This window comes from Melanostigma gelatinosum (assembly GCF_949748355.1).
Source record: "Melanostigma gelatinosum genome assembly, chromosome: 9".
In the NCBI taxonomy this organism is placed as follows: domain Eukaryota; kingdom Metazoa; phylum Chordata; class Actinopteri; order Perciformes; family Zoarcidae; genus Melanostigma; species Melanostigma gelatinosum.
This window is the reverse complement of record NC_136642.1, coordinates 10,799,641-10,821,759: the sequence shown is the minus strand read 5'-3', so window position 1 is coordinate 10,821,759 and position 22,119 is coordinate 10,799,641. Positions and strand designations below refer to the sequence as shown.

The 22,119-nt window shown below is 41.1% G+C and overlaps 4 protein-coding genes across 8 annotated transcripts; 2 read left to right on the top strand and 2 right to left on the bottom strand.

Annotated features, from left to right (window-relative positions):
• Nucleotides 1-236: 236 nt before the first annotated feature.
• Nucleotides 237-2,228, bottom strand: ndufa3 (NADH:ubiquinone oxidoreductase subunit A3). The gene is made up of 4 exons (XM_079275886.1): nt 2,190-2,228; nt 1,851-1,925; nt 1,477-1,554; nt 237-1,379 (listed from the first exon to the last, which is right to left on the bottom strand). Exons 1-4 carry the CDS (start codon nt 2,194-2,196, stop codon nt 1,288-1,290), a joined length of 252 nt encoding a protein of 83 aa, XP_079132012.1. The 5' UTR covers nt 2,197-2,228; the 3' UTR covers nt 237-1,287.
• Nucleotides 2,229-2,315: 87 nt separating this feature from the next.
• On the top strand, nt 2,316-5,769 carry tfpt (TCF3 (E2A) fusion partner). Its single transcript, XM_079275881.1, has 7 exons — nt 2,316-2,501; nt 3,028-3,129; nt 3,536-3,658; nt 3,973-4,043; nt 4,125-4,194; nt 4,739-4,897; nt 5,002-5,769. The coding sequence occupies exons 2-7, from the start codon at nt 3,028-3,030 to the stop codon at nt 5,074-5,076; spliced, it is 600 nt and encodes a 199-aa protein (XP_079132007.1). The 5' UTR covers nt 2,316-2,501; the 3' UTR covers nt 5,077-5,769.
• Nucleotides 5,770-6,124: 355 nt separating this feature from the next.
• cnot3a (CCR4-NOT transcription complex, subunit 3a) lies at nt 6,125-15,067 on the top strand. Of its 5 annotated transcripts, none has more exons than XM_079275864.1 (18): nt 6,125-6,256; nt 6,874-6,944; nt 7,108-7,175; nt 7,273-7,347; nt 7,460-7,549; nt 7,645-7,773; nt 7,963-8,058; nt 8,205-8,424; nt 8,537-8,664; nt 8,808-8,864; nt 9,089-10,052; nt 10,151-10,256; nt 10,354-10,495; nt 11,762-11,861; nt 12,729-12,927; nt 13,825-13,957; nt 14,036-14,161; nt 14,271-15,067. In XM_079275864.1, the coding sequence occupies exons 2-18, from the start codon at nt 6,920-6,922 to the stop codon at nt 14,367-14,369; spliced, it is 2,757 nt and encodes a 918-aa protein (XP_079131990.1). In that variant the 5' UTR covers nt 6,125-6,256; nt 6,874-6,919; the 3' UTR covers nt 14,370-15,067. The 5 variants fall into 5 exon arrangements, with proteins under 5 accessions (XP_079131990.1, XP_079131987.1, XP_079131988.1 ...); XM_079275861.1 differs by having other exon boundaries at nt 11,762-11,870; XM_079275862.1 differs by having other exon boundaries at nt 8,531-8,664.
• Nucleotides 15,068-15,196: 129 nt separating this feature from the next.
• Nucleotides 15,197-21,114, bottom strand: prpf31 (PRP31 pre-mRNA processing factor 31 homolog (yeast)). The gene is made up of 14 exons (XM_079275878.1): nt 20,456-21,114; nt 19,486-19,707; nt 19,342-19,402; nt 19,133-19,216; nt 18,935-19,032; nt 18,509-18,615; nt 18,233-18,402; nt 17,958-18,115; nt 17,759-17,848; nt 17,402-17,529; nt 17,078-17,150; nt 16,685-16,813; nt 16,503-16,601; nt 15,197-16,409 (listed from the first exon to the last, which is right to left on the bottom strand). The coding sequence occupies exons 2-14, from the start codon at nt 19,705-19,707 to the stop codon at nt 16,296-16,298; spliced, it is 1,533 nt and encodes a 510-aa protein (XP_079132004.1). The 5' UTR covers nt 20,456-21,114; the 3' UTR covers nt 15,197-16,295.
• Nucleotides 21,115-22,119: the final 1,005 nt, after the last annotated feature.

Below are 22,119 nucleotides of genomic sequence, written 5' to 3'. Positions count from 1 at the left end.
TTTAAACTCAGAATACTGATTAGAATAGACTTACATTTAGTAGTAGTCAGTGACTGGTTGTAGTGTATCAGTGAGTCATAAAATAGAATGAAACATGAGTGGAGTTTGGAGCAAGTGATACAGTGGCATTTATATTAAAATATGCAATTCTGCCCTTAGAAAATGAAAAAAATGTTTAGAAATTGATAGAGAAATGTAGTGTACGTACAACATATCAATATATCTGAAGTATGTAATATGCTGTAGGAAATACATTCGTTTATTAAAAAATATAACTGCTGAATATGTAACAGGAAATGTATACAGAAATGCTGTGTGTAGATGTCTAAAATACACCTGGAATCTGTGCATTGTCAACTGCAGATGGAGGAACCTTATGCAAAAAGACATTACTAAAAACAGGAACTCATGCAAAGTCCAAAACTCTTCTTCCAAAGTGAAATATTGTTTTAATATTGCACACCCATTTTACAGTTTCTAGGTTCTGTGAAAAATATGAAGCAACATAGACAGACCTGTCAGTCTGTTCTCTGAATTGCATCAACAGCAAATCCTGGTGACTGCAGAAGATATTATGAAGAATATTACTGAGGAAGACGTTCTTTATCCGAAACATTGAATATTGAAGTTTTGTGAAATAAAAGTTCTACGAAGGAAATTGTTTTTGCTCTGCGTGTATATTTTTGAGTCTGTCTATGGGGGTGGAGGACACAGACTGAGACAAACGGGTGTTAAAATGCATTACATCTTATTGAGTAATACAGTCTCATATTTTAACTGCAGCAGCTGGGTCTGGATTTTTAAAGGCTTTAAGCTCCACATTTTGTCCCACTTCCTTTCTTACTCATGCAAGTAGAATAATGCTGGTATGAAACAAGGAGTTCATATTTAAAGTGTTAATCTGATTTCAGCGTTGTCAGTTTAAGCCTCTTTTAAAGGATTGTGTTGAAGCTGTTTCAAAACTCTCACGATCTGCTGTAGAAAATAACACAGAAATCTCAACGCCGGGTCAGGTTTTGTGATGAAAAAAATTTGATTATTTTGACATTTGTTGGTGTTAAGAGATGTTTCTTATAGTAAAGAGCTAAATCAAAAAGACTAAAGCCTTGTTGAACTCAAGACAAACTGACTAAGAAAACATTTTCTGAAATGTTCATGTGATGTAATGTACCAAAAAGTGTGGAACAAACGTAGACGTAAATAAATCTTTGTTGTGAGACATTGGTAGGTGGAGCAGCTTTGCAGACACATATGAACAGCACAGGTGTTGATCATGCAAATATGAAGTTAAAAGTTTTTAAGCCAATCCAAGTTTTTTCCTTTTGGTTCACCCGGATGAGCAGGGACATCAGGCATGTTTCCATCATCTCGCACAGGGACTGCATTAAGAAAGAAAGGAGGAGGAGCTTTAATAATTGATTAGACGGGTGTAGAAGTAAGTGGTTGAAATACCCAGAGCTGTGTGACATCCTTTACCTGGGTAGGTGTACGGTACAGACTGGTTGATCATTGCTGTATATTTTGTGATGGGGCTGATTAATGGAAGAGCAAAACCTGAGGACACACAATTTCGAGATTAGATCTGATAACCAAATCATCTTGAAATAAGAATTTTGACAAATGGAGAAACAATAGTGTTTTCAAAAGGATGTCTTGTTTTACTCTTAATGTAACGCACACATGCTACATAATAAACGGAATGGCACTGAACTGAGTTATAGTAAATACATGCCACTGGAATCTCACGGGTCCAGCGTATGTGATACTTCTGATTCCCTTCCATATCAAATGTTGCTTTAGTATCATGGCCATTATTAAGCACAGTGTTGTGCAGGAGGCTGATTACTGACCTGTCAGTCCGATAGCACAGGCTGTCACGATAACAGGCTCCTTATTCCACGCATTCTTCAGGAACGCTGCTATTCCTGCAGAAACACAAACAGGACATGTTAAAATCCTCCACAGCTGACAATGAACAGACACAGTTAGCTGACGTTAGCCACGGTTAGCATCGCATCCAAGGTCACGTTTTTCGTTTAATTTCGAGTGGATATCAATGTGTTAAAGTAACTCTGAGATCTAAATAGCGTAGTTTCAAATGTTTAACTGTTTATTTATGCTATCTGGAGGTCGTTATAAAGCTAATTTCACCGGCTGTTTGTCCAAAAGATGAATATATAGAAACATACCCGCCATGTTGTTTTATGTAGTTTCAATCCCGCGGGTGTTCATGGGAGATGTAGTAACTACTATGTGACGTATAATTGTTGCGCCCGTCGAAAAAAAAAAAAACATTAGTTAGTCGACCAGACTGGTAGAAGAGCTGCACTTGTTTTGCTTTACGCTCGATTTTAGCTAAATGTAATGTCAGTAAATGCTCGAAGCTAACTGTGTGTGTGAACTCTAGCGTAATACTCCCTCTGTAGAGTAGACTGACCGTTAGAAACCGTTGGTGGAGTTTTAAACACGCAGGACACCGTTGTGTTTGGACATTAAGAAATGTAAGTACTGTGTATACTGAGACCAAGAATGATAGTCAGTTAGGTACTTGTAATGTTTTACTTGAGTGTATCCAATGTATGCGACTTTATACTTTACACTACTACATTTGTCAAACATTGTACTGTTTACTTCACGACATGAGATTATTAAGATTACGATTCTTAATACAAAACATAAATCTGGACCTTTACCAGCTGCATCGTTAGTGATGCTTACTCATGAATGCATCACCAATTAAAATCCAATAATATAAAGATATGATTCTGAAATGTCCCATTCTGCATGAGTACTTTTACGTTTGGTACTCACTACTTCAATATTTTTACTTAAGAAAGAGTTTGAATGCAGGGGTATTTTTTACACTGTAATATTGCTACTTTTACATCTTCCAACACTATAAATTCTAATTATCATCAAAATTGGCATTACATGTAGTGAGATCGTATTTGCATATACCACTTGTGCATAAATAATGTTATTAAAAAGGGTTTTTTTCATAATAAAATAATCTTCTGCCCTTTGCAGATGATGGAGGATTTCTCTGGTTTGGCTCTGCCTCCTCTATTTGGAGGACACATCCTGGAGGCAGAGCTGGAGCCTGGTGGTGTGGAGCTGGGACCAGGAGAGGTAATGTTAATGATAATGATCACGGTAATGTTAATGATCATGGTAATAGTTATGTGGATGTGAGGAAGTGGGAACAGGCCAGTGCTCCCAGTGCGTGCGTCCAAGTCACGAGAAACATTGCACATAGTCTTGGTGCTAATTGTACCAAATATTATGACCACCTAAGTCATGAGCTCTGTCTTTAAAGAAAGAAGCTGCAGTCACACCCATTATCTATTTACATATGACATGAATGTGATCTATAAATGGCACAATTTTTTCAAAATATTACTTTATGTAGCTTAGTGGATGGAGCAAGGATCTGCTGGGGTTAAAGGTCATTTTTCAACTGTTGAAACACACTTAAAACACTGACACAGACGGTCAAACACAAAACAGAAACTAAGTTGTTTTTTTGTCTCTTCAGGTGGAGCTGGGCCCAGGAAGCAATGAGCTGCTGGAGAATACGGCACTGGAGGATGAAGAGAGACGAGCGCTGGATAAGAGCAAATGTCTGGCTCTGAACAGGAGATGTAAAGATATTGAACAGGTGTGTGCAAGCTTGCATATACGTGTGTCAGGGTTGGCATATGGGTTATGTTTGGGTTTATTGTCATTTAGTTCCTAATTTCTCACATAATTTCTAGGTATGGATACTGATTATTATAACCTTCTGCAATATAATTGTTTTTAACAAAGACTATGATACTTTCTTATTATTCTGCTGCTTTTCTACACTGTTTTATGAAAAAAACCTCCCTAAAATTCCAATTCAACAATCAGATATTGGACTTTTTAATTAATGTTCATATTTGACAAGTATGATGGTGCAGCTGTAATCACTTCCATTTGTGTCTTTGTCAGGTGAATCAGAAGATTCTAGGTCGTCTTCATCAAGTACAAAGAATTACACGGCGCGTGAAGAAGGAAAGACGGTACTAAACCTCAGAACAGTAACTACATATTTGGCATTTCCCACTTTGATGGCCCATCTGACAATTATGTTAATGTTGCAGGTTTCTCATGAGGACTTTAGATGGTCATGGGGATGACTACAGAAACGCCCAGCTCACGATACTTCTAGAGGTGAGAATTAGACGGACAGGGCCATATGTGAGACATTTAAAGGAAAAAAAAAATGCACTTATCACCCCAGTTTTTGATAATAATGATCTCCTATTTTGTATATTCAAATTAAAAATTCTGCCTCATCTCTAAATTCAGGCTTGATTAGATTGTATTAATTTGTTTTACTACAGCGGTTGATCATGGATGGATTAACCTCTTACGGGGCCCGGGGCAAAAAATGTAGGCCCCTCTTAAGAGGAAATTTAGCATGCGAGGACAATGTAAACTAAAATAATTAAGGTCTCTTAATCTGGATTTTGACACAGAACTCTTGTACAAGACAGGGACAAAAAAATCAGGAAATCATGCAGGAATGCACGCTTTAGTTGATATTTGAGTTCAGATTACCAAAACCCAATACACACACAGCTACTTTGGGGCTTTGGGTCCTATAAGGATACAAGGGCAGTTACGCAGGAGGTCTGCTGATTTGTTTGATGTACCAATAATAATAACATATGCTCAATTTATACGATTCATTTTTGAATTCGTTTTTTGAAAGGATGAGCCCGAAGCCCATTTAGATCCTGCGTCTGGAGTGGAGGATGAACGGCTCAACGGTGTGTCTGGTTCCACTTTGTCTGCAGCAATGCCTCATGCTGCCGGACCGAAGAGGAGGAGGCATCGAATTCCACGGCAAGAAAAGGACAAAGACCAACAGGTAGGAGAAGGACTGCTGTTGTCTATTCAAGTGTATTAGTACATGAGTGAGTGAGAGAGAGATTTAAGGATAATTGATTTCCTGTTTGTTTGTTTTTTTACCAGACTGAACCAGACATGTCAGTGTTTGCAGAGACACAGTTTGGAGAAATGCCCAGCCCAACTTCTCTGTCTCACTAATCTAAACTTGCATTGCAGCCCTGGATATGATGATGATGATGATGATGATGATGATGATGATGATGATGATGTTGATGTTGATGTTGATGAAGGACAACCCAGTTTCTTTAACTGTTCAGTAGATACTTTGCCTCTGTTCAGCCAGGTGTTGCACTGTATGTAGTTTTACTTGAAGATTGTGAATAGAAAGAATTAATATGTAAGGTAAAATGAGATGTTATTCACTTGTTTTGTATATATTATTTTCTGTTGTTGCTTTTTGTACTTAGGAGATGATGACAAAACATAATTATGACCAGTGGCAAACCGTGCACACTGTCACGGACAGCTTTGTTTGGTAAATATCTGGCAACCTAAATAAAATGATTGTGGGGTTGCAAACTTGTGTTATTATTGGCTTTCCGAATACATTCCTGGATACTATCAATGATTTCATGGTTCACAATTTCATTTCAGTAAATGCTGAAATATACTGGAATTTGACAGACTTTATTATGAAATGTTTTTATTAAAATGTTTGTGAATTATAGTTTTTTTATTTCATTTGTTTACCCTTTTAAAGGTGCTTAGAAAGGGCTTTGCTGACAACTACCTTTATTCATGTTCACATCTGCATTAACAATTTAAACTGTGATTCATTATGTTTTTAAAAATAAACTGTAGGTCGATTTGCTAGGTTTTCCTGGAGCTTTTAGCCTCATTTCACAGTCTCTTTGTTATGGAGATCAATTTCTATAAATGTCTTGTCACCATGAAATAACGAGGAATTCAATATCTATTTTAAATAAAAATGTATAATATCTCAGTAAAAATATCCATACTACGCAGTCAGGTGTTAATAATGATAAACTATTCAGAAAATGAACATTGTGAATGTCTTCTTTTAGATGCAGCTTTTGTTGTGTGTCGATCATACTTATCAGACGGCCGCGCCAATGGCCTAACCCCATACCAGCGGATGTCTGTTAATGACAGGCGTGAGCTCTGACCAATTAGATGTTGTAGATTCAATTTAGGGCGGGGCCTAAACGCGGAGGTGGGATTTTAGCTACCGTCCATCTTCAGCTACATTACAGTGAGCGAGCTTGTCGAAAAGAAAACACAATTTGGAAGTAAAGAAGACTTTCTGGAATTAGTTTTGGCTGTATTTGAAAAAGACAAACGAAAGCCCATAACCTAGGTAAATGTCGTAAACAACTATAAATCTAGATGCTCAGTTTCCCTTTTACCTAAATTTGGCTAGCTGGCTAGCTAAGCTGCTAGCTAGCATGTTATGCATTAGCTAGTCAGACAGTTAGCCATATTAGCTAGCAGGTTAACGATTAGAACGGGTTCTGTTATATTGTGCCTTTCACCATGCAAAACCACCATATAAAAGCTTTTCTGCGCCCCAAATAATGATGCATGAATATGACGCCCATCCATCAATATGCTTGGCGCTATTTGTTTTGAAAAGGGCCGGTTGGTAGCCGTGCGAGGTGGACGTGCTAAGATACTGGCTAATAGTAGCGTTAGCTGGCTAGGATGCTAATTTTAGCAGATAACCATGTCAGTCATTTTGGTAACAGCAAGATCAGCTTTGTCCACGTAAATATAACGATGGACAGACCACCATACAAAAGTTATGGTTCAAAGTGTCCTTAAATTATGAATATATAACGTTATTTGTGCAGCTAACGTTAACTGGCAGGCTAGCTGGAGGTAACGTCAGTTTGACTCTCTGGAAACCGATGTACTGATGCTCTGTTGAAGGGATTTGTGTTATGTTTGAATGCACGTTTGGTTTTCTTTACATAGTTAACTTTGTGACAGACGGAATGTGGACATAGTCGTAGTCAGAGCCATGGCTGACAAGAGAAAACTACAAGGTAAGACTGTTGGTGTAATTCATCAGTAATGTTGCACAGGATCCATCACACTGTCCAGCCTGGCATCTTGCAGAGAGACTCAGACTGACTTCATCTAGCAAAGTTTTTGGTGTTGCACAGATTTTTATGCAATAATGTTGGACCACATCTTTTATCGCCACAGGTGAGATCGATAGATGTTTAAAAAAAGTAGCTGAAGGTGTAGAACAGTTTGAAGACATCTGGCAAAAGGTATAATATCTTTACATCCTGCATTTTTAATTTCTCTATTTAAAAAAAAATGATGCGGCATGACCTAAAGTATCTCATTTATTTGTTTACGTTTTAGCTTCACAATGCAGCCAATGCAAACCAGAAGGAAAAATATGAGGCTGACCTCAAGAAAGAGATTAAAAAACTACAGGTAAGTCAAGTTACCAAGCACATCTGTCTTGTCCCTTTGCTGTGTGTGTGCTCTTCAACAACAATGTGCGTTTTTGAAAGTGGTTATATTTTTCTGTCTGTCCTCTTCCCAGCGATTGAGAGATCAGATAAAAACATGGGTGACCTCGAACGAGATCAAAGACAAAAGGCAGCTAGTCGAGAACCGCAAACTTATAGAGACGGTATGCTTCTCCATCATTTCTTGTTTTAGGTCTATTACTGTTTGTTCATCAAAACAGTAAACTCAACAAGGCGTATGTGATTTTTCTTTCCTTAGCAAATGGAGCGGTTCAAGGTGGTGGAACGGGAAACAAAAACAAAAGCCTACTCTAAAGAAGGCTTAGGGCTCGCTCAGAAAGTGGATCCAGCTCAGAGGGAAAAAGAGGAAACGGGCCAGTGGCTAACAGTAATACATCCGTTATTATCTCTACCTGTTGTACTTATTGTTGTGAACATTTTGGTCAAATACTAAGTTTAACTTATGACCTAGGGTTTATTAAATAAGGCAGTTTGATTAAAAAACAAATGTGTTTCAGGAGGAACTTTTGATTGAATCCATTAATGCTGTTTTTTCTGACTTCTTCCTCACCCATAGAATACAATAGACACTCTAAATATGCAGGTGGATCAGTTTGAAAGTGAGGTTGAATCGCTTTCGGTTCAGACGAAAAAGAAGAAGGGCGATAAAGATGTAAGTCGACCATTATTATTTTCAAGGACACTTTTTTTTTTTCTGCACACTGAATATGCAGCGTAGTGTAGCCCAATGTAGTCTGGTAACAGTTTGAGTCAAATGTTTGTCACAGACCTCATGCTTGTATTCTGTCTTTCATAAAGAAGCAAGATCGTATCGAGGAGCTCAAGCGGTTGATTGAGAGGCATCGATTCCACATTCTCATGTTGGAGACCATTTTACGAATGCTGGATAATGACTCTGTACCAGTGGATGCAATCCAGAAGATCAAGGATGATGTCGAATACTACATTGATTCCTCCCAAGACCCGGACTTTGAAGAGAACGAGTTCATATACGACGACTTAGACCTGGAAGACATCCGTGAGTAGAGCGCTGTGGAGTGTTACGATGCTGCTTTTGTTCAGACATCAGGTGGATTATCATGACAGCATCTTGCACTGTTCTCTGTCCTGTGTTTTTCTGGTAGCTGCAGCCTTAGTTGCAACTTCTCCATCGGGTCAGGGCAATCTGGAGGATGAGATGTTTCTCCACTCCAGCAGCACTCCCACTTCCACAACCTCCTCGTCACCTATTCCTCCATCCCCGGCCACTTGCACTGCTGTACGTTCTTGTGTTTGTATTGTTACAACTTGGTGTCAATGTGTTTAAGGGATGCTGGGTAGAAAAAGTACATTCTGACACAAGTGATTTAAGAATCAACATTTCGAAAGTGGATTGTCATATCAAGGTATCTCCTCCTATAGGAGAACTCGGAGGACGATAAGAAAAGAGGACGATCAACAGACAGTGAAGTTGGTCAGGTGAGAGGCTCTCATCTGTACTGTGCCGGTAGATAAACAGTTTCGTGCAGCGCTCTTCACACGTGGTCCTGCAGAGGCACAGAGGCTGAAGTTTTTTTCTCTTTGGGACCATTGTGGGAGACTTCTGTCTCTAGTTCACAGTACACTCGCTTTGCTCATCACACACTTTGTACAGCTGTAAAGTTTGTCTGAAGTTTCTTTTTCTGGTGCTTTTTTATTTTCAGTCACCTGTGAAGAACGGCACCCCATCCTTGCTGTCGTCCTTCTCCTCCTCCTCCACCACATCTGGATCCTCCTCATCCTCCTCCCTCGTGTCCATGGCAAGTGTTGTCGGAGGCATTCCCGTTGTTCCCCCAAGCAGCAGTCTTATAGGGAGCTTCAGCAGCGCGGTGCAGCAACATCAGCATCAACCTGCACTACAGCAGCAACAACCTCAGCCAACCAACCAACTGCAGCAGCAGCAGCAGCAGCAGCAGCAGCAGCAACAACAACAACAGCAGCAGTCACCTCAGACAAAACCCTCTGCCCCCTCAAACAACACCCCCAGCCCGCCCAGCAACCCTCTTCTCCCAGCCTCAACTGCACCCTCTCTCCCCACGCTCAGCACACCCAGTTCATCAGCTACCAACTCTCAGTCTCAGCTCACATCTGTGCCAACCCCTACATCCAGTTTGGGACTCGGACTGGGGCTGGGATTGAGCAAAATTGGCCTGATGGGGACCAGCAGTGCCAACCAAATGTCTGGTTTGGGCCTGGGTGTCCACTCGTCTCCTTTAAACACAATGGCAGGGCTCATTTTAGGCTCCACACCGGCCCCTTACTCCCAGGCAGCAGCATTGGGAGGCTTGGGTTTGAGCAGCACCACGCAGTCCAGCATTTCAGAGAGCAGCACTTCCATACCCACCTCTGGCTCCAGTGGAGTCACCACCAACGGGGCGCTGGTCGGGCTCGGTTTGCTAGGTTCCAGCCCAGCCCACGGCTCTTTGAGCGCGAGTATTCTGGGACTGGTTCCTGGGCAAAATGTAGACCCAGGTGCCTCTCAGTTGCCCCCGAGTTCTGTCAGCACTATCCCCGGAGTGGTTGGCATGATGGGAGGCAATGGAGGGAACGTCAGCGTGGTGGGAGGAGTAGGAATGAATGCTGCTCCTGCTCGACCACCCAGTGGACTGAAGCAAAACGGAAGCACAAGTACGTCATTTTGTTGCGCCTGGCCTTGTGTGACTCTTTACTTCTCTGTTTAAGCCAACTTTCTTCATAAGAGATTTTTTGTCCTCACCTGCCCTCAGGTTACAGTGCCGTAGTGGCAGAGAACGCCACAGAATCAGCTCTTAGCACACCGAGCCAGTCACAAAGCAGCCAACCCTCATCTCTCAGTTCTTCAACCAGTCAGCCGTGAGTTCTTTGTTGCTCACTTGATCTCTTCTTCTTCTTCTTCTTACGTGATAGTTGTTAACCTGTCTCTTTGTTGTTCCCACTCTACTTGCTGCAGGATGGACAATGGTCCCAGTTTAATCAGCTCCATCACCTTACCTCCCAGCTCTCCGTCCCCCTCGTTCTCAGACAGCACACCCGGAGGAGGGAGTCTCCTCAACGGGCCCCACTCCTACACACAGGCCTCTGAGGCTCTCAAGGTGAGGGGCCACAGCAAAACCTGTGGGAGAAAAAAGCTTTCTACACTAATCATTATATCTGCCCTCACATTGCAAAAAGGATGCTTCTCATCACTGATTCCTCATCAGTGCTTAAAGAGTAAATGTTAACGCATCCAGTGTCCCTTTCTGGAATTCAAATGGATGCTTAAGACCTAATAATGAGTCAGTTATTATATGCAGTTACAGAAAAGTGTAGTTGTCAATGAAGATCTAAGATCTCGGGCTCCAATCAAAGGCATAGAATAGTTCATTAAATTAGACAGCTAAAATAAAAATAAAGTAATATAAATTTGTCGTTTACAGTGTTTCAAATGAATTAACTGACTGAAAAGTGATCTAATAAATGCATAATGAGAAGTAATAAATATATGCACAGGGTTGGTAACAGTTTGTAAAAGAGTATCTAAATTATACAGAGATAAAGTCACACTATTATCGCTAAGTGTCAAGCAATAAGCTCAAGAGCTCAAAAGTCTTATTATTATATGATGTCCCCGAGCCTGCCATACGGCGTGGGTGTGGTCTTTGGGGTCTCTGATGATCTCGTTGGCCCTCTTCCAACACCACTGTGATGCAGCCGGTCAGGATACTCGGGATGGTGCATCTGTAGACGTTGCGGAGTGTCCTGGAGTTACGTTGAACCTCTCCCGTCTGCCGAGGGAGAAGAGCCGCTGTCTTGCGGTCGCCAGTCTAATAATTTATGCAACTGGATTATTTATCATATTATCAATTTACTTTGCTGGCATTTGTAGTTTTCTGGGTACTTTTGTTTGATAAATTAGGGGAGAACGCTGATGAGCTATGTAAATAGCATCATTAAACTCTCCCTGACTGCCCACTAACCTCTGTTCTGAGACACATTTATACCGGACACAGAAGCCCACATCGACCCGGTGGTACACTTAGATAGAAATCATGTCCACCACGAAGCAGACAGTGTTGCACACTGTATCAGTACAGAATAGAATTATTGGTTAGTATACGTTATCTGTGCTTTTTATTCATAGGTGTCATTGTTGCTGGCTGTGGGTGCATCATTTTAGACGGGAGGTGATTTTTCAGGGGAGGCATCTCTGACTGTTGTAGGTCAATGTAGCAGCTGTAGTAGTATTTGTTTTTCTGCTCTGGTATTTCATCTCTAATGCTCCCGTACATTGTCCTTCTGCTCTCTAATGCCCATAACTGTAGGTTTTCCTCGATCAACCCCCCAGTTCATGTGTTCTCTCGATCTCCTTCCCACCTCAGGCCCCTGAACCTCTCAGTTCTCTGAAGGCGATGGCTGAGAGAGCAGCGCTGGGATCAGGCCTGGATGGAGAGATTCCCAACCTGCACCTAACAGACAGAGGTCGGAACGGTCAGACTCTTTGTTTTTATTACACTGACTTATTAATGAAATGGAGGTGATTTAGGGATGAATAGAGGATGTTTTTATTCCATTGTTAGCACATTGTAACAGCTGCAATAGTAGATGTTACAAGTCAAAATGTCCAGAAATTACTAAAACTACTAATCTATTTGCCAACTGACAGAAAATTCAATTCGAAATAAAATCAAATAAATAAATAAAACAAATTAAATAAATAAATAAATCAATATGATTATCTGATATTAGCTCATTTACTAGTAGAGCTTTAGATGACAAAGATCTGATATTTAAGAGTCCACATTTAATTATCCTATTGTGTTGTACTGTTGCGGTAGTTTTAACTTGGATTAAGTTATTTTGTTTAACTCCTCGATCGTTTATTTTTGATTTCATTAATTTAAGTGGCCGTGGGGCAGACACAGTCTCTGTGGTTTTGTGTGAGTAACTTCTCTAATGGAAGCTCAGAGGAGTGTGTGTAAGACTGCAACTCTGCTTCCTGGTCTGAAAATAGATTTTAAGTTTCCAATTATCAATGAAATGATAATCAGTCAGGTATTAAGTAAACACATAAACATGTTACAACCTCACGAGCACAGTTGCTGCGTTTCTTAATGGTGTTCTCTTTGTCAGCTACACTGAGTGTATTTCAGACATTGAACAAAATGTAAACAGTCTATAATGAAAATTGGTATTTGCAGCTGTACAACTCGTAAATAGAAAAGTGCTCCTGAAAGAAGTTTATTAAACATATTTCCTTTATCGAGACAAAACGCAGTGTGAACGAGTACAGAAGAGTCTGTACAGTATTTGTGTCAGACTCAATCGTTCACTCTCTTTGTTCTGCAGATATCTTCTCCAGTTCATCTGCAGCGCCCGGCACACCTGCCGCCCCTCAGCCGTCCGTGTCGGAAGTCAGCATCCCCCCCTCGCTCGGGGTCTGTCCACTCGGCCCCACCCCCCTCCCCAAAGACCAGCTCTACCAGCAGGCCATGCAGGAGTCCGCATGGACACACATGCCACACCCCTCCGACTCTGAGAGGATCAGGTGACGACAGATTTCATTTACCAGTGATGAGGTGTCTTTCAAACAAAGAGCTGGGCTGAAATCTGTAATTTCACAAACTTGCTTTGATGATAATTTGTTGAGTCAACAATATTGTATTTCTTTTTTTTAATCCCAGTTTAAATATCCTTTTTACTGTACATCACGGCTCCTCTATTACATGATGTGCACATCCGTTATAACCTGTTTGAAGAATGAGTCGAGTGATATTCAATATATTTTTCTAACCGAATCGTCCTGCAGCTTTAAATTCAGTTCATTCAGGTGTGAAGTGATCTCGATATTATATTCTTCTCATCTTCTAATAAGACATTTGTTTGCAGGGACTTTATCCGTGGTTATTGAAACCATTGTTTCAGCTCTATTCCTCTCTGTTAACATCAAAGTTAAACATTTTATGTTAGGATTCTGATCATATTGGCGCTTCTCATTGCTGCTTCTCATATTCATCACATCTCTGAACACGAGACACTGGTTTTGAACTGCCGTTGGGAAGAATTAACATTTAAGAGTGTCCATTCTTAGTTAAAGGCGCTGGTCTCTGCCGTGTGTGTGTGTGTTTCTCACTCGAGTCGAGGGCGATAATTATAGGAAAATACACATTTGATTGGCCGAGTAGCATCACACGATATGTTTTACAACGCGTGTAATTGCTCGGTGTTTCCTGAACGAGTGCCGTAAAGGCTGGAAAAGCTGCGCCGGTTAAAAAAAAGAGGCGCTCTGTCAAAGTTTAGGTCTGGACCCAAACTGCGGTCGACCTATTGGTGAACCCTGTACTACACTGACTTTGGATTTGGTTTGTGTAATGGTGTGGTTGTACCCTTTACTTGAATAGTTTTCCCCGGTGGATTTAGAACCGTCTGTGCTTCTGTCCTAAAGGCAATACCTGATGAGGAATCCGTGTCCCACCGTGCCCTTCCACCATCAGATACCACCGCACCACTCTGACTCTATAGAGTTCTACCAGAGGCTGTCCACAGAAACACTCTTTTTCATCTTCTACTACCTGGAGGTAAAACAATCGACCCAGCCCCTCTAGGTTTCCCAATGATGTAAGCTTGATGGTGTATTTGAACTTCCTCTCTCTCAGGGCACCAAGGCTCAGTATTTGTCTGCCAAGGCTCTGAAGAAACAGTCATGGAGGTTTCACACCAAGTACATGATGTGGTTCCAGAGGCACGAGGAGCCAAAGACTATAACTGATGAATTTGAACAGGTGCAGACTCTCCACAGTACACATTTGTCTCTTAAAGTTTGAAATAAAGTATCGGGTTTGTGGTTTCAGGTTTTTAATGCTTCTTCTTTCCACTCTGCTGATTTTGCAGGGCACTTACATTTACTTTGACTATGAGAAATGGGGCCAGAGAAAGAAGGAGGGGTTCACCTTTGAGTACAGGTACCTCGAGGACCGAGACCTGCAGTGACGGACGGAGTGACACAAAAGGACAGAGAGAGACAAAACGTGCTGCTGTTGACATTCCGAGACTGAACTTCAAACTGTGGATAGAGATTGTGATGTGTAGTAGAAACACTCTCCTAAAATGGAGACTGGTGTCTGTATAGGCTGCATCTCAACGTGAAGTCCTCACTCCTCCTGTAGCGCTTTGCTTTTGACAAAAATGCCCTGTGGGCCTGATCAAATGCACCACGCTGCTCGAGTTGGTAGGGTTCTCACTAGAGATCTGCGTTTGTGCCTGTCTGTGTGCACACTCAGTATGTGGCATTAGGAAAGCCTACCCCATGCATGTTTCTCATGTTTTCTTTTCTTTAACAAGATTCTCTATACCACCTACCCAACATGAGCCTGGAAGCCTTTGACTTGACACAAAAACAAACCTTGGATTTGATTAAGTAAACTGGCCATCTTGTATTTCCTGTAGTTTGGTCGAGTAGAATGGGGAGGTACAGTGGACATTTAGTCACTGTGTAGGACTGGCTTCTTTTAAGACCCTACGATGCCTGTTGAATATGGTCACTATTAGAGATAGTGAGCGGTTATCAATAGTTTTTATTGATATTGTCTTGGTCGATTAAAACGCTTATTGAGAGTGACCACGGGGCCTCTCCCTGTGACAGGGAAAGAGTCCTTATTGGACATGGATTAAATTGCTATGCAATTGAACTGGTCTCTGACTCCCTCTCTTACAAATAAAATGTTTTTAAGTTAACCTGTCAAAGAAAATGCATTATTATGGCGCATTCATGTTTGTGACAAATCAATAAACTTGTAAAATAAATCTTAAAAATAGGGTTTGAGACATTTTTATCTATGTGATGTCTGATTTGTACACCATCGAGCAACTCATCATCCGCAATGCAAAATGCCACGGTAACAGTGGTGAATGTACCTTTACCCAAAATACACAGATAGCATTAGATAACAAATCTGAGATTGGTTCGAGTCAACTTCCCACTTTAAATTAAGATTTTATTCTATTGATGTTATTTCATCCTAAAAACCCACTGTGTTGAACTTACCACCTGATATTTTAAGTGAACCCCTACACAGTGAATGTGCACTGAAACAGTTTACATGTAGATTTGTGGGTCAAGTAAGAAATGTCTACTTTGCCGTGGATGTTAATGTGCTCCACTGAAGAACAAGAAGGCTTAATCTAGTGCGGGACAGATCCCACCTTTTCGTGGCAGTTTGAATGGGGAGTGTTAAACTGAATCAGATTTTTCCATTTAAGCAACCATGAAATGTTAAGGTCTGTACTGCATTTAAAGATTGTGTGTTTTCAGGCTTTTTGGGGGAAGGGGGGGAATTGAGGATGTGAAGGGAAAAAAAAAGAAAAAAGACAACAGCAAAGTCATGAGATTTGCCTTTTATAAATTCTATTTTTGGGGCTTTTAAGGTTTTCAGAAAGGGTTGGTCAGTTAAGAGATTGCTAAAATGTGAATTTCAAGACGTATTTACAATTTTTTTCTCATCACAGTTCTGCATGGAAGATGTCATAAAACGGGGGTATAAAGAGGATTGTAAAATTTCAATAAATACTTTTAAGAAATTACAAGTCAGTGTGTGGTGTAAAGTCCTGTCATTCCTAAATGGGATATGGATTCACTTATATAGACGAGCTTGGCTTTGATTAGAGTGGATTTGGTGGCCAAGTATCAACTTCCAGCTAATTGGTTGAGATTTGATGTTTGCATTTACGTGTACAGTAAAGCTTTTTTTTTCCATCTCTAAGGAAGACAGGACTCTTTGTAAAAGCTTCACATTTTATTAAAATGGAAAAAACAGAATACAGGACTAAGCACAATGTTGACCGAGACTTAAAATATACTATCACGTTACAGTGTTGAGTGCAACTGTCAGTGTGCGGGGAGAGGATGTGTGTCGGTGTTCACAGCTTAGCTTCTTTCTTGACTTTGAGGAACTCCGCCATGTTAGAGAAGTACTTCTGGTTGGCTTCAGCCACCTTCTTCTCTGCAGCCTGTGGGTTCACTATCTCCAAGCCCTGCAGAGAAGAGCACACCGGTTAGTTCACCGATATAAACCTGCACAGTGCGAAAGGGACGGTCAACAGCAGAGGATGTTTAACTCTTTTTACCTGAAGAGGAGTGAACGCCACACTGGAGCTGATTCCTGAGGAGCGGTCTCTGACTGTGGACTTTCCTCCGTACGTCATGCTCTGCTTCTGCAAGGTCCTCTGTTGTGTGCAACAGAAAAGTACAGGGATTTAAGAGACCGGTGGAAAAAAAGAAGTCAATTACTAGTGGAGTGAAGGTTTACCTGTAGGGATTTGGAGATTCTAGATTTGGTGGCCTCATTGACTTGAGCCTGCCTGATACGTCCACTCCCGCTCTTTCCCAGCTGACCCAGACTGAAACCCAGGTCCTCCTGATACGCATCGTCTTCAATCTGAAAAACAACGTCACAAATTAAGCTCTATAATAGGTCCTAAAAATGTGTCGGAAAAAAAGTCATAGTATAGCGGGTCGGAAAAAAAGTCATAATTAATTGTATAGCATGTGAGCATATAAGTAAAACACATTCCTTGAGTATTAGATTTGAAAGCCAAATAACTAATATTGATCACAGTATTGATATGCAACATATTATTGGCTAAATTAGAAGCACAACTTGGATCATAAGAGTTGAGCGATATAAGAAATAAGTACAGACCTCTGCGAAGGTCATTCTGTTGGCATGTTTCCTGATCTCAGTCAGTCCGAGACGCTCCTTCATCTTTCGATACCTTCAGGAGAAATGATGAGAGCAGAGGAGTTGGTTATGCTGTATAAACATTTAGTTGATGTGATATTCTTAACTTTGCAAGTTGTGTGAGCGTATTCCTGCTCCGTGCGCTTCGTTTTGTTTCTCAGTGTTCGGCTGTTGCAGAATGTTTGACTTGAAATAAAAGCTGCATCAATCAATTCATTTGTACTTCAAGCATTGCACAACACTTTTCTCTAAATCGGTGGCCTGTTCAGCCGACAGGACGTGTACCTCCGTCCTCCTCTCTTCTTCCTCTGTCCATCCAGAGGGGCTGGCAGCGGCTTGACCTGCTTCACTGGCGGAGGCTCCTGCCATTTATCAAACTTCCTCTCGATTTCTTCTTTTAGATCGTAGCCAACCTGCAAAGGAAAATATTTGCTTTCTTTAATTAATATAACTTCTTTCAAAAGCTAAATATTAAACTGTTAACTTCTTGACAGTGTCAGAGGCGTAATCACTACTATATAGCAATGGTTGAGGCTAGTTATATGTAAAAGAGGGCACGAAATATTAGAGAATTTAGCCCATTTGTACAAGGTTTATTTTAAATTCAGCAATAATGTGTATGTGCTCCATTTGGACAGTCACCTTGCCAACTGCACACTCATGGAAACTGTCCACTCGGGCAGCCAGAGTGCATTTTGCAGACACCAGACGAGCTGCCTTCCTCCGGAGGTCCTGAAGACACAAGATGGAAGACGAGCATGAGCTACACGGCCCCCGTTCTGATTCAAACGTACACAAAAAGAAAAGACTGCAATATGTTTGTGTTGATATATTTACTGACGGGTGGTAGTGACTGCACAACATCACAGTGGTAGATGTAGCCAGTGTGGGGCAGCAGGGAGGTGCTGCTGAAGCCAGACAGCGTTCTCCTCTGAGCTCCCAGCAGCATCAGGTTACAGGCGGGCATCTTGGAGAGGTTAGTGAGGCCGCCAGCGATACCTGCAGCGGCGGGGGAACCAGAGAGAGAACGTGAGCGGGATAACAAGACATATTTTATTAGAATATCAAAGATTCTAAACAATTTCAGTCTAAAACTAATCTTTTTCCAGCGCTCACCCATGATCTTGGCAGCCGTTGACGCTCCAACAATGATGGACAGATTTGGGGCAATGAATGACATCTTGGACTCTACATATTCATATATCCTGTGTTTGGACTGGTTCAGCTCCAGAGCCATGTCACATGCCTCCTCCAGTTGCTTCAGTTCATCCTCACTCAGCAGTGTCCTAAAACCATGAAAACACAAAGTCAACCTAATGATAAGCATTGAAATGGTGACGCTCAGACGTCTCGTGGATGAGAGCGATGAAACCCAGATGTCTGCGGACTCACCCCTGTGTGGTCGAGGCTGTGACACTGACAACCATAATAGTGGCATTGGTGAGGATTTGCTGCAGAGTTTCATTGGTCTTGCATTTCTCCAGATTGTTCCCCAGTTCCTGAGCAGGAAGCACAAATCGAGAATATGAGATGCTGAAACCACATTTGAGATAACAGACTAGGTCTCTGCCTTTTCAGTTATTATATACATTTTCTTTAACCCATTAAGTCATCAGTGTAATTTCTTCAACACTACACTTGTGATGACACAAACTCTTGCAGATGTGTAACCAGACATTCAAGTGTAACTACAAAGTGTCACATGTCCAATAAAAAGATACAAATAATCTAAAGTGCAGGAAAAGCAACTCTGGTCATCGTACTTTTATTTTGAAATGGGGATGTTTGGTATAAAAGCATAATACGTAAACATCTCACTTTGACTGTGCGGATGTAATCCAGAGAATCCGGGACCAAAGACTCGAGCTCTGGGAACCTCTTGGAGTACTTGTCCCGAGTAAACTTGTGAATGATACCTGAAACACAAGTTAAAAAAAAGTTGTTATCTGCAGCAGAACAACATGAAACGCTTTATATTGTGAGTTTTATTCAACCAAGCTTGAACACCCAACTCACTGAGCTCGTTGTCGATCTCCACTGTGAGGTTATTGGCTACGACAATCAGTCTGTATTCTGGGTCAGACTCGAATGGACCAGAGACTAAAAGAAAACAAAAAAACACAACAAAATCATTCCAACTTTATTCAGATTCTTGGTTTATATTCAAATGTGATTAATGCTGTGAGGAACAAATACAACAGACCATGTCAACAGGTCACACTCACCCTCCGAGTTCTTGCGCTGCTTTCCACTATACATCGTAATTTTGTCCATAATCTCTGAAAACTGTAGACGAAAATTAAGATTACATGGGGAAAGAGCAAAACAGAAGATCTGCTTGAAAAGCGCTCTCATATGATACAACTCACCTGTTTGCTATTGCGGAGCTTGGCGATGGACGCAACACTCTCAGCTTTGCTGTAGTCCACCTCCATCTCCTCTGGGATGTCTTCCAGTCCTCCATCTGTCCTTACCTGTGTTACTTCATCACTTTCACACCCCTCCTCTTCCTCCTCCAGAGGATACAATCCATCATCCCCCTCATCTGCAGCCTCCTCCAAATCTGCCAGGAGCTCATCCGCCAGAGACATCTGCAACCAGCAGCAGAGAGTGAGAGGACATTTAAGGAGGACAAAATGAATCCGATAGACCCCCAGAGTGTTGAGCGTTACTGGTTGTGTCACAGTTTTAATCTTTCTAATATAACATCTACAACAAGACTGAATGGCGTCTGAAATTCCCAGAAATGTTCTCTTTCTGTTCTGATTTTAAGTAATATTGTTTTGTTATAGCTGAAGGAAATTAAGTTATTCACAGCACTGATCAGTTATAAGAACTTAAATTACATAAAAGCAGTAAAGCAACATGACACATTAGTTTCTCAAAATAATTTTCGTTTTGTTCTGCTAACAACTAAGGCCACGACCTCACAACTAGGCTACACATTGCTTAATTTTAAGGGTTAACACGCAAAACATATGGGACATCGCTGTTTGACTGGGAGTAGCATCATAACTGCTAGGTTCTCCTTAACGTTACTCGGTTTAATTATAGTTTGGGCCTTCACTAAACAATACAAGCAATCCAAGACAACGCGTTGTGCTCTTGCTAACGTTATTTGTTTGTTCGCCATTTTACCCCACGCTGGTAACTGAATTAACAGGCAAATACGAATCAATCATGAGACTAATCGTGGCTATAACTTATTACAAACTATTCAAATGAGATTTATTGTGAGCAAAACATGTGTGACTGGGGATGTTTGAGCTAACGTTAGCTACCGTTGGCTACACGCCGTCGGTCATGTGACTAAACGCTTTATAAGAAACACAAACTTACCTTTAGGCTTCACACTCTGGTTGCCCAAAGAGCCTAAAATAAAAACGCCCTCAGAAGGCTCCAAGAGCTTCTTCGGTTTTAAGGTAAAAACGACTTCTTCAAGCGATGTTTTCCTCGTCTGGCTGTGGCGTACGATTAAATCGTTTGACGCAGACTATATACGTAGAAACCTTCGAACTGCTTTATGGGAAATGAAGTCAATACACTTCTCCGCCTTCTTATTCTTCTTTTGCTTTTAATGGCGGTTGGCCAGCAGCTTCATGGTGCATTACCGCCACCCACGGATCTGGAGTGTGGACTCAGGACCTAACGTTACTCTTTCTCGAATCCGACAACTAAACAAAGAAAAGAAAATAATTAACCAAACTAAAGGAAACGGATGAAAGAAAAAAAGTCTTAAATTATCTTCATTAGTCTTGTGGACACTAAATACTCTGGAAGAAGTTTCCACCATTTGTCAATATAACTTTTCTTTTGTACAATACTGATATTTTCTCTCTTATTCCACTTTTAAAAACGTCTCTCACTGAATCGTAGTTCTGAAAGAACAATAAAACATGGTCCACAGTTTCTTCTTCTTCACAAAACTCCCACTTTCCATTCGTGTGCTTTAAATAGAGGGAACTGTTAAGACCACGCTTCTTCTCCTATTCCCCTCCACCTCCAAACGCATTTATTGTTGTTTATTGTTTTGTTTTTTTCAGCTACTGCCTCCTAATGGATTTAATCTTCCACTGTTATCTTATTTTCTTTCAGCCTTGTCCATAGTCCAGTTGTTTTCAAAGACATGAACATCCATTTTCTCCCCTCCACCATGTCCCCATCCTCAATCACGTCTTGCAGATCTCTCCTCTGTAGTCCTACACCTTCTTTCGTCTTTATATTCCCTGCATGAAACCAGGACGTGTTCTTCTGTCGTTTCTTGACACTGATTGCGATGACTATATTTTCCTCTGACATTAAGTCTACTGCGGCCTCTTTACCCTTGTAAGTAGATCCTGGAGTGGATGTCTGTAAAAAGCTGCACGTAATCACTATACAGTCTGTCATTATAACTGTAATATTCCTGAAATAGATCTGCTGATTTATTTCTGTGCTTAATATTCAGTAGCTCCACACAAGCATTTTGCAGCATTCAATCCGGTCTCACAGGTTGACATTAGACAAAACTCTATTTCATTAACTTTCATTTATTCTGCCTACCCACCCAAAACATGTTTTTCGTACTTTCCCCCTCGACCAACAGGCTCCAAATAACCTCTTGATGACATGTTTGTGACCCCTTAGATTTATCCAGTTATTGGCCATCAGCTGTTTCCTGCAGAGCTACAGCGGCGCTTCTCCCGCTCAACTTGAGGAACACTGGTGCTATTTTCACTGACCCCTAAGAAAACCCTCAGAGCACCAGCCTGAATAACATCCAGGTCTGACAGCACACATTTAGCCATACACCACACAGCCATAACCAATTATTGCAGAGATTAGCGATGCATAAATATATTTCAATGATGTTCACTCCCCAACCCAGACAGCTCAAAGTCAATAAGCTGCACAAACAGCTGTTTCAGCAGGAGATACACGAGTCTTCAGAGTTATAAATAGAGCGCTTTACAATTACAAAACAAAACAATTTATTTTCATGAAACAGTTCAATAAGAGGTTCA